Here is an 11,372-nt window from a genome sequence, read left to right on the forward strand (position 1 = left end):
ACTTCCATTGGAAGATCCTCATTAGTTTTTAGCTGAATTCTTGCAAATCTGTGACACTGTCAAGACTAATGGGGTTGACTCTGAGGTCTACAGACTTATGCTATTTCCTTTTGCTGTAAGAGATAGAGCTAGGATATGATTGGACTCACAACCTAAAGAAAGCCTGAACTCTTGGGAAAAGCTAGTCAATGCCTTCTTGGCAAAGTTCTTTCCACCTCAAAAATTGAGTAAGCTTAGAGTGAAAGTCCAATCCTTCAGACAGAAGGAAGGAGAATCCCTCTATGAAGCTTGGGAAAGATACAAACAATTAATCAAAAAGTGTCCTTCTGACATGCTTTCTAAATGGAGCATCATAGGTATCTTCTATGATGGTTTGTCTGAACTATCCAAGATGTCACTGGACAGCTCTGCTGGAGGATCTCTTCATCTAAAGAAGACGCCTGCAGAAGCTCAAGCACTCATTGAAATGGTTGCAAATAACCAATTCATGTAACTTCTGAAAGGAATCCTGTGAACAATGGGACAAATAAGAAGAAAGGAGTTCTTGAGATTGATACTCTGAATGCCATATTGGCTCAGAACAAAATATTGACTCAACAAGTCAATATGATTTCTCAAAGTCTGTCTGGAATGCAAGCTTTACCAGGCAGTACTAAGGACGCTTCATCTGAAGAAGTAGCTTATGATCCTGAGAACCCTTTCATGGAAGAGGTGAATTACATGGGAGAACCCTATGGAAACACCTATAGTTCTTCATGGAGAAATCATCCAAATCTCTCATGGAAGGATCAACAGAGACATCAACAAGGTTTCAACAACAATAATGGTGGAAGAAACAGGTTTAGCAATGGCAAGCCTTTTCCATCATCTTCTCGGCAACAGACAGAGAATTCTAAGCAGAGCCACTCTGACTTAGCAACCATGGTCTCTGATCTAATCAAAACCACCCAAAGTTTCATGACTGAAACAAGGTCCTCCATTAGGAATTTAGAGGCACAAGTGGGTCAGCTGAGTAAGAAAGTTACTGAACTCCCTCCTAGTACTTTTCCAAGCAATACAGAAGAGAATCCAAAAGGAGAGTGCAAGGTCATCAACATGGCCGAACTATGAGAGGAGGAAGAGGCAGTGAACGCCACTGAGGAAGACCTCAATGGATGTCCACTGGCCTCCAATGAATTCCCTAATGAGGAACCATGGGAATCTGAGGCTCACACTGAGACCATAGAGATTCCATTGGATTTACTTCTGCCATTCATGAGCTCTGATGAGTATTCTTCCTCTGAAGAGGATGAGTATGTAACTAAAGAGCAAGTTGCTAAATACCTTGGAGCAATCATGAAGCTAAATGACAAGTTATTTGGTAATAAGACTTGGGAGGATGAACCCCTTTTGCTCACCAAAGAACTGGATGACTTGTCTAGGCAGAAATTACCTCAAAAGAGACAAGATCCTGGGAAGTTTTCAATACTTTGTACCATAGGCACCATGACCTTTAAGAAGGCTCTGTATGACCTAGGGTCAAGTATAAACCTCATGCCTCTCTCTGTAATGGAGAAGCTAGGGATCTTTGAGGTGCAAGCTGCAAGAGTCTCACTAGAGATGGCAGACAATTCAAGAAAACAAGCTTATGGACTTGTAGAGGATGTTTTGGTAAAGATTGAAGACCATTACATCCCTGCTGATTTCATAGTCCTAGAAACTGGGAAGTGCATGGATGAATCCATCATCCTTGGCAGACCCTTCCTAGCCACAGCAAAGACTATGATTGATGTTGACAGAGGAGAATTGATCATTCAAGTGAATGAAGAATCCTTTGTGTTTAAGGCTCAAGGATATCCCTCTGTTACCATAGAGAGGAAGCATGAGAGCTTCTCTCAAAACAGAGGCAAACAGAGCCCCCACAGCCAAACTCTAAGTTTGGTGTTGGGAGGCCACAACCAACTTCTAAGTTTGGTGTTGAACCCCCACATTCAAACTCTAAGTTTGGTGTTGGGAGGTTCCAACATTGCTCTGAGTATCTGTGAGGCTCCATGAGAGCCCACTGTCAAGCTACTGACATTAAAGAAGCGCTTGTTGGGAGGCAACCTAATGTTATATTTAATCTATTTTCCTTTGTTATTTTATATTTTCTATAGGTTGATGATCATGGGAAGTCACAAAATCAATTGAAAAAGCAAAAACAGAATGAAAAACAGAAAGAAAAATAGCACACCCTGGAGGAAAACCTTGCTGGCATTTAAACGCCAGTAAGGGCAGCAAATGGGCGTTTAACGTCCAGTCTGGCACCATTCTGGGCATTTAATGCCAGAAAGGGGCACCAGACTGGCGTTAAACGCTAGGAAAGGGCAAGAAGCTGGCGTTAAACGCCAGACAGGGGCACCAGCCCGGCGTTTAATGCCAGAATTGGCATAGAGAGCATTTTTGCTTGCCACTTGGTGCAGGGATGAATTTTCCTTGACACTCAGGATCTATGGACCCCACAAGATCCCCACCTACCCCACCACTCTCTCTCTTCTTCACCCATTCACCAATCACCTCAACACCTCTTCCCCAAAAACCCCTCACCTATCAAATCCTATCTTTCTCTTCACCACTCACATCCATCCTTCATAAAACCCCACTTACCTCACCATTCAAATTCAAACCACTTTCCCTCCCAAACCCACCCATTCATAACCGAAACCTACCCCTCTCTCCACCCCTATATAAACCAATATTCACTCTTTCATTTTCACACAACCTAAACACTACTTCTCCCCCTTTGGCCGAACCACAAAGCCATCTCCATCTCCTCTATTTCTTCTTCTTCTACTCTCTTCTTTCTTTTTTTGCTCGAGGACGAGCAAACCTTCTAAGTTTGGTGTGGTAAAAGCATTGCTTTTTGTTTTTCCATAACCATTTATGGCACCTAAGGCCGGAGAAACCTCTAGAAAGAGGAAAGAGAAGGCAAAAGCTTCCACCTCCGAGTCATGGGAGATAGAGAGATTCATCTCAAGGGTACATCAAGACCACTTCTATGAAGTTGTGGCCAAGAAGAAGGTGATCCCTGAGGTTCCTTTCAAACTCAAAAAGGGTAAACTTTGATCAAAGGTTGGACCAAATCCTCATTGATGAGGACAAGCCCATCACTAAGAAAAGGATGGAGCAAACAAGAGATCCCACTCATCATGAAATCCCTGAGATGCCTCAAGGGATGCACTTTCCTCCATAAAACTATTGGGAGCAAATCAACACCTCCCTAGGAGAATTGAGTTCCAACATAGGACAACTAAGGGTGGAGCACCAAGAACATTCCATTCTCCTCCATGAAATTAGAGAAGATCAAAGAATCATGAGAGAGGAGCAACAAAGACAAGGAAGAGACATTGAGGAGCTCAAGCACTCCATAAGATCTTCAAGAGGAAGAACAAGCCGCCATCACTGAGGTGGACCCGTTCTTTAATTTCCTTGTTCTTTATTTTCCTGTTTTTCGAAAAATCATGCTTATGTTTATCTATGTTTGTGTCTTATGATCATTAGTGTCTTAGTGTCTATGCCTTAAAGTTATGGATGTCCTATGAATCCATCACCTTTCTTAAATGAAAAATGTTCTTAATTAAAAAAGAGAAGAATTGCATGAATTTTGAATTTTATAACAGATTAATTATTTTGATGTGGTGGCAATACTTTTGTTTTCTGAATGTTTGCTTAAACAGTGCATATGTCTTTTGAATTTGTTGTTCATGAATGTTGGCTCTTGAAAGAATGATGAAAAAGGAGACACGTTACTGAGGATCTGTGATGCGCTATAACTGAGTATAGCTACGATTTTAGGAAATTGCACAAACGGCAAAATTCCTTCCGGCAAGTGCACCGGTTATCGTCGTCAAGTAAAAACTCACAATAGAGTGAGGTCGAATCCCACAAGGATTGGTTGAATGAGCAATTCGAATTAGAAGTTTGGTTAGTTGAGCGGAATCAAGAATTGGATGTGAATTGCATAAAGTAAATTTGGCGGGAAATGTAAATTGCAAGGAATGGAAATGACAGAATCTTAAATTGCAAGAATGAAAGTGCGAGAAATTAAATTGCTGAAATTAAAAGGGAATTGGGGTGATTGCATGAATTGAAAGTGCAGAATGTAAATAGAAGGTGTAGATCGGAAATGGGGAGTTCGTTGGGGTTAGGAGATACTGAAATCTCCGAATCAAAATGTTTCATCTCTTCCTCAACCAATGCATTCATTGTATTTTGCTTGGCAATCTTATATGATTGGATCCCAATTCCTTGGCTCACCAATTCTCTCTAAAAACAAACAAATTCCCAATCCCTTGGTTTAAATGTTCATAAGAAGAGATGAAGCTCGATCACTGATTATACCACACAACTTCATGGACCACAATTTGGTAGGATTACATGTCACAATATCCATCCAAACCCCAATCCAATTCATTGTGAGAAAGCTTCTCTAGCATTAATCCATCATTCCTTTCCCAAGGTTCCGAAGGATTCCAATTATGGATAGTTTCTTTCCCAAGATAACTAACCAATGGAGTTAGATCGAGAAGCTTTCTAACAAAATTCAAGAGAAAAGATTGAAGAAGAAGATGAAACTATTATTGATTCATTGAATTACAATAGAGCTCCCTAACCCAATGAAAGGGGTTAGTGTTTCATAGCTCAAAATTCAATTACAGTATGAAAAATTCTCAAGTGTCAAAAGGTCCCAACTAACTTCAATTCTATCCTATTTATACACTTTCTAAATTGAGCTTCTGTTGTGTTTCTTGGGCTTTGAGGCCTTTCCTTGATTTCCTTTTGCCTTGGGTTTATGGTCCATAATTCTGATGAGACTGTGATCCAATTCTGCAACATTTATTGAGCAAACTTAGTGATAAACAAGTAATGACACAAGGCTCAACAAATTGAATTCCAGACTCATCAATTCTTCAGGCCCAATCTCATAAACCATGATATTCTCTTGGGTTTCACACCATAATACGTTTAAGATAGTATTTGTGCTCAATTGCTAACTTAAACTTCAATATATTTGGCCCAGAAACCTTTTCAAATGGTGGTGTTTAAGTTGAAGTTTAAGTTTCAGTTTAAGGTCAAACTAAAACTTAAACGTGGAATTGGAAGAAAGCAACCCAAGAGAGTTAATATATCGAACACGTTTAACCTCCAGTTTGACCTCAAACTGGAGGTTAAACTTGGAAATGAAGAAAGCAAGCTCTGGAGGGAATTAGGATCGAACACGTTTAACCTCCAGTTTGAGGTCAAACTGGAGGTTAAACGTGGAATGAAGAAAACACCCTGGAGGAAGGAAAACCATCGAACACGTTTAACCTCCAGTTTGAGGTCAAACTGGAGGTTAAACGTGGAAACACTTCCCTTTCATTGAGTCGTCACTTTGTCCTCTTGTCAACCTTGCCAATTTGATGCCAAATATGGACTATTATACCTCGTTGGAAAGCTATGGATGTCTACTTTCCAATGCAACTGGAATCACCTCAATTGGAGTTCTACAACTCGAGTTATACTCCATGGAAGGTGAAGAGGTCAGCTGGCCTGATTGCATGTTGGTATTCTCTTCTATGCACATTACGGGGCTGTTTTCGCCCTCAATTTTTAGTATCCACCATGCATGCCATATATGCTTGGAAAGCTCTAGATGTCTTCTTTCCAATGCATTTTGAATCACCTCATTTGGAGTTTTATAGCTCAAGTTATTTATGTTTGAAGAAGGCATGGTCAAGCTGTCCCATATAACACGTTTAACCTCCAGTTTGAGGTCAAACTGGAGGTTAAACTTGGAAATGAAAATCACACCCTGGAGGAGAATGACCATCGAACACGTTTAACCTCCAGTTTGAGGTCAAACTGGAGGTTAAACGTGGAACTCTCCTGGTGCCTATCTAGCTTCTGGCGTTTAACCTCCAGTTTGAGGTCAAACTGGAGGTTAAACGTGGAATGCTTCTTGGTGAGAATTGAAGTGTCGAACACGTTTAACCTCTAGTTTGAGGTCAAACTGGAGGTTAAACGTGGAAATGCTTTTGTGCCTCCCTTAGTTCAATTCATCATTCTGGCGTTTAACCTCCAGTTTGAGGTCAAACTGGAGGTTAAACGTGGAATGCTCATTAGTGCCATTTTTCATCCTGGCGTTTAACTTCCAGTTTGAGGTCAAACTGGAGGTTAAACGCCAGTTACAGCATTTCCTTTCTTCTTATGAATTTGGCGTTTAAGCTCCAGTTTAACCTTAAACTGGAGCTTAAACGTCCCATTTAATAATCAAGCTTCCTTTATTGATTTTTGTTGCTTCCTTGCCTAGCCTCTTCTTCCCTGAAATCATCCAAACAATTGCATCAAAGTCTTGCAAAATTTCATGAGAATTCATCCATTCATAGCATTCAAGTAATATCACTAAAAACTCATGAAAATTGCATCAAAATCATAATGTTTGGATGGTTCATTGCTTTGTTGTTAAATTAACCATTCTTGGTTACTTTAAGCTCAAGAAAATGTATAAAACAACTAAAACTAAAAGAAAAATGCTAGTGAAACTAGCCTAAGATGCCTTGGCATCACAACACCAAACTTAATACTTGCTTGTCCCTAAGCAAGTCCTGAGTTATTTGAGGAGAAAGTATGAAACAGGAAGCAATTACATTGGCTACATTAGCAAGCACTTGAAGTTCATCAGAAGGGTTTTATGCAGAAAGTTGCAGCATCACTTTTTCATTCTCATCAGGTAGAATTATCACTTTTTCATTGCATCCATCAAACACTGCTATGGCCTCTTGTTATCCTTATGTCTTTGGTTTCTTTGTTTTTCTTTTTCTTAGAGCTCTTTGCTCCTTGTTTGCTCAGTGTCATGTGTTGCACAAGCCTTTGGCATTTTCTTTTTCTTATCAGTGCATTACACATATCCACTACAGGCATTTTAGTTCACATTTCTTCTTGAGACATTGGTGCCCAGCACCTCTTTGTGTGACTAAATGTTTTGTAGCTAGGTTGCTCTTGATAATGGACTTTTGGTTGATAATCCCGGGTTAGTTAACCCAAGTTACCAAGTGTTGAAACACTCCACAGAACCTATTCATCCAAGCAGATCCTAGTACATAAACACCACATGCATATGTCTCAGAAGTTCAAACCATTGGTGCCTAGCTTATTTTCTTAATTCTTTTGCTTTTTAGTTGCCCTTTTCAGTGGCTTTTCTTCTTCTTTTTCTTTCTTTTTTCATGGCCAAAGACATTTATTAATCAAGATCCATAGACAGTATTCAACTTCTACACAAAAATGATAATTCTACACTCAATTTTCAGTGAGCTAACTAAACAATCAAGCATGCATACCACCACTTAATGCTACTTAATTTGTCACTAATTGAGCCAAGTTACTTTTGTTCAAACTTTTCTTTTAATTTTTTTTGGAAACAGAACAAGCATGGCAAGCATTTTTTTAAGAAGGTGAGTTATATCCAAACATCTAGGCGTTTCACTTTATTCAAAGCAATAAACAGACAACATACTAAAAACTTCACATTCCAAAAAGATTCAGCAATTACACTTTAAACCAGAACAAGCATGCTCTTGTTTGCTTTTTTTAGAAAATGGTCAAGAAACAACACCACCTTGTGAGATTTCTTGTTTTCTCTTTGTTGCCAGGAAACAATTTGATTTCTCCTTCTTCTCCTAGTTGTTGATTCATGTTCTTTCTAAGATCCTTGTTTCCTTTCCTGCAAGGAGTGATGAAGTTGCTTGCTTCTCAAGCACTTGAATGGTTAGCTCACTATATATGGGCAAGTGTCTGAGTCTTAAGTTGGTGTGTGAACACCAAACTTAGTCTCCTACTTACTCCTCTGCTCTTTGAATCCTTGAATTCTTCTTGGAATGAAGTTGCTGCTAAGGATTTTAAGCATTTTTGTGATTGCTTAGAATGGTTGTTCCTTTCATATAATTCAAAGGTTGTTGTGTTCAAGTAATCTATATGGTGGAACACCAAACTTAGAGTCACACATTCCCCTTTGAATTATTGATCCACAATTCATTGTTTGGTGTGAAACACCAAACTTAATTCCTTGCAATGCATAGAAATTGCTTCACCTTTTTATTGAAACAAATAAAAGAAACAGTAAAGGAGTATTACCTCAGGTTGGGTTGCCTCCCAACAAGCGCTTCTTTAACGTCACTAGCTTGACGGTTGTCTTCCTCAGTTGAGGTGATATTTAACCTTGTCCTTTTCATCCACATCTCCCAAGTAATGTTTGAGTCTTTGACCATTCACAGTGAAGGTTCGTTGTGACTTTTCTTCCATGATTTCTACTTGTCCATATTTGGAGACCTTGGTGACAAGGAATGGTCCAGACCACCTTGATTTTAGCTTCCCTGGGAATAGCTTCAGCCTAGAATTGTAGAGCAATACTTTTTGTCCCTCTTCAAATTTCCTTGGGGCTATGTCGCTGTCATGCTTCTTCTTTGCTCTTTCTTTGTAAATTTTGGCATTCTCATAGGCTTCAGCTCTGAATTCTTCCAACTCTTGAATTTGCAACATCCTTCTTTCTCCAGCAGCTTTGCTGTCTAAGTTCAAGAGTTTCAAGGCCCAGAATGCCTTGTGTTCCAACTCCAGTGGCAAATGGCAAGCTTTTCCATATACTAGTTGGTAAGGAGACATTCCAATTGGTGTTTTGAAAGCTGTCCTATATGCCCAAAGGGCATCATCTAGCTTCATCGACCAATCCTTCCTTGAAGTTCCCACAGTTTTTTCTAGGATTCTTTTGAGTTCCCTGTTAGATATTTCGGCTTGCCCACTTGTCTGTGGACGGTATGGTGTGGCTACCTTGTGTTTGACTCCATATTTCAGAAGCAATGCCTCTAATGGTTTGTTGCAGAAGTGGCTTCCTCCATCACTGATGATTGCTCTTGGAACCCCAAAACGGCAAAAAATTTGTTTTCTGAGGAAGTTCAGGACTACCTTGTTATCATTGGTTGGAGTTGCTATTGCTTCAACCCATTTGGAGACATAATCTACTGCCACAAGAATGTAATTATTTGAGTATGAGGTGGGAAAGGGTCCCATGAAATCTATTCCCCATACATCAAACAATTCAAGTTCCAGAATGAATTGTTGTGGCATTTCATTTCTTCTTGGCAGGTTTCCCGCTTTCTGGCATTCATGACAGTGTTTCACTAGTTCCTTTGCATCTTTGAAGATAGTGGGCCAATAGAAACCACACTGCAACACCTTAGCTGCTGTTCTTTCTCCTGCAAAATGTCCTCCATAAGGGGATCCATGGCAGTCCCATAAGACTTCCCTTCCTTCTTCCTTTGATATGCACCTTCTGAGTATGCCATCTGAACATTTTTTGAACAAGTATGGTTCGTCCCAGATGAAGTATTTGGCATCATTTACCAGTTTCTTCCTTTGATGCTTGTTAAATTCCAACGGCAAACTCCCAGTGGCCTTGAAGTTTGCTATGTCTGCAAACCAGGGTGCTTTGTGAATTACCATGAGTTGTTCATCAGGGAAGCACTCATTTATATGTGTGCTTTGTGTGCTTCCCTCTTCACATGGTATCCTTGATAAATGGTCTGCCACTTTGTTCTCTACACCCTTCTTGTCTTTGATTTCAATGTCAAATTCCTGCAACAAAAGAACCCATCTAATAAGTCTTGGTTTGGATTCTTGTTTAGCAAGTAAGTATTTTAAAGCTGAATGATCAGTGAAAACAATGACTTTAGATCCAATGAGATAGGATCTAAATTTGTCAAATGCAAAGACTATTGCCAAGAGCTCTTTTTCAGTGGTTGTGTAATTCCTTTGGTTATCATTCAAGACCTTACTGGCATAGTAAATCACATGTACCAAATTGTCTTTCCTTTGTCCTAACACTGCCCCAATAGCAAGGTCTGATGCATCACACATCAGTTCAAAAGGTAAGTTCCAATCAGGTGGGGCAATGATAGGTGCAGAGGAAAGTTTTTGCTTTAAAAGTTCATAGGCTAGCATGCAATTTTCATCAAATACAAAGGGTGTATCAGAGACAAGTAAGTTACTCAAAGGTTTGGCTATTTTAGAAAAGTCTCTAATAAACCTTCTGTAAAAGCCAGCGTGTCCCAAAAAACTCCTAACTGCCTTGACATTACTTGGTGGAGGTAGTTTTTCAATGAGTTCCACCTTAGCTCTGTCCACCTCAATGCCTCTATTGGAGACTTTGTGGCCAAGGACTATACCTTCTGTGACCATGAAATGACACTTTTCCCAGTTTAATACTAGGTTGGTCTCTTGGCATCTCTTAAGCACCAAGGCAAGGTGGTGTAGGCAGCTAGGAAAAGAATTTCCAAACACAGAAAAATCATCCATGAAAACTTCAATAAACTTTTCGATCATGTCCGAAAAGATGGACAGCATGCACCTTTGGAAAGTTGCAGGTGCATTGCACAATCCAAAGGGCATGCGTCTATACGCAAACACTCCATATGGACAAACAAATGATGTTTTCTCTTGATCTCTTGGATCAACTACTATCTGATTATAGCCTGAGTATCCATCTAGGAAGCAATAGTAAGCATGTCCTGCAAGCCTTTCAAGCATCTGATCCATGAATGGAAGTGGGAAATGATCTTTTCTGGTGGCTTCATTGAGCTTCCTGTAGTCTATGCACATCCTCCACCCAGTAACAGTTCTTGTGGGTATGAGTTCGTTCCTCTCATTTGGCACCACAGTTATGCCACCTTTCTTGGGAACTACATGGATGGGACTAACCCATGGGCTATCTGAAATGGGGTAGATTACCCCTGCCTGCCATAACTTCATGACCTCCTTTTGTACCACTTCTTTCATGGCGGGATTCAATCTTCTCTGAGCTTGAATGGAGGGTCTAGCATCTTCTTCTAACAAGATTTTATGCATGCATATGGATGAACTTATCCCCTTCAAATCAGCTAGGGTCCATCCAATGGCATCTTGATGGGTTTGTAGCACCTTGATCAATTCTTCTTCCTGTTCTTGGCTAAGGGCGGAGCTAATGATAACAGGATGGCTCTCATCACTACCCAAGTATGCATACTTGAGATTAGGGGGTAATGCTTTGAGCTCAGGTTTTGGTGCTTCCTTCTCTTCTTTCACTCTTTCTGGCATGCTTGGCATGGTTGTTTCAGCAGCCTTGATGTCACTAACTTCCATATCCTTGGTGAACTCCTCCTCTGCCACTTCCTTTGTTGTTTCCTCAAAGGTTTCTTGTACTGCAATGTCCACTACATCCACCCTCATGCATTCCTGAAGTGATTCTGATGGATAGCTCATTGCCTTGAATACATTAAACACCAATTTCTCATCATGTAGTCTAAGAGTGAGTTCACCCTTTTGGACATCTATGATGGCTCCAGCAG

The 11,372-nt window shown here is 40.1% G+C and overlaps 1 protein-coding gene and 1 non-coding gene across 2 annotated transcripts; both read right to left on the reverse strand.

The window, feature by feature from the left end:
• Positions 1 to 229: 229 nt before the first annotated feature.
• Positions 230 to 337, reverse strand: LOC130978257 (small nucleolar RNA R71). Its single transcript, XR_009085910.1, has one exon. It is a non-coding gene; the product is annotated as a small nucleolar RNA R71 (small nucleolar RNA).
• A 7,856-nt stretch (positions 338 to 8,193) lies between these two features.
• On the reverse strand, positions 8,194 to 8,712 carry LOC130975058 (uncharacterized). The gene has a single exon (XM_057899891.1). It carries the CDS (start codon positions 8,710 to 8,712, stop codon positions 8,194 to 8,196), a length of 519 nt encoding a protein of 172 aa, XP_057755874.1.
• Between the last annotated feature and the right edge of the window lie 2,660 nt (positions 8,713 to 11,372).

Source organism: Arachis stenosperma, chromosome 4 (genome assembly GCF_014773155.1).
Source record: "Arachis stenosperma cultivar V10309 chromosome 4, arast.V10309.gnm1.PFL2, whole genome shotgun sequence".
Taxonomy (NCBI): Eukaryota; Viridiplantae; Streptophyta; class Magnoliopsida; order Fabales; family Fabaceae; genus Arachis; species Arachis stenosperma.

Bases quoted from the DNA above. Each gene is read 5' to 3' on its own strand.
- LOC130975058 (XM_057899891.1), bottom strand. From the start codon at position 8,712: ATGAAGCTAGATGATGCCCTTTGGGCATATAGGACAGCTTTCAAAACA.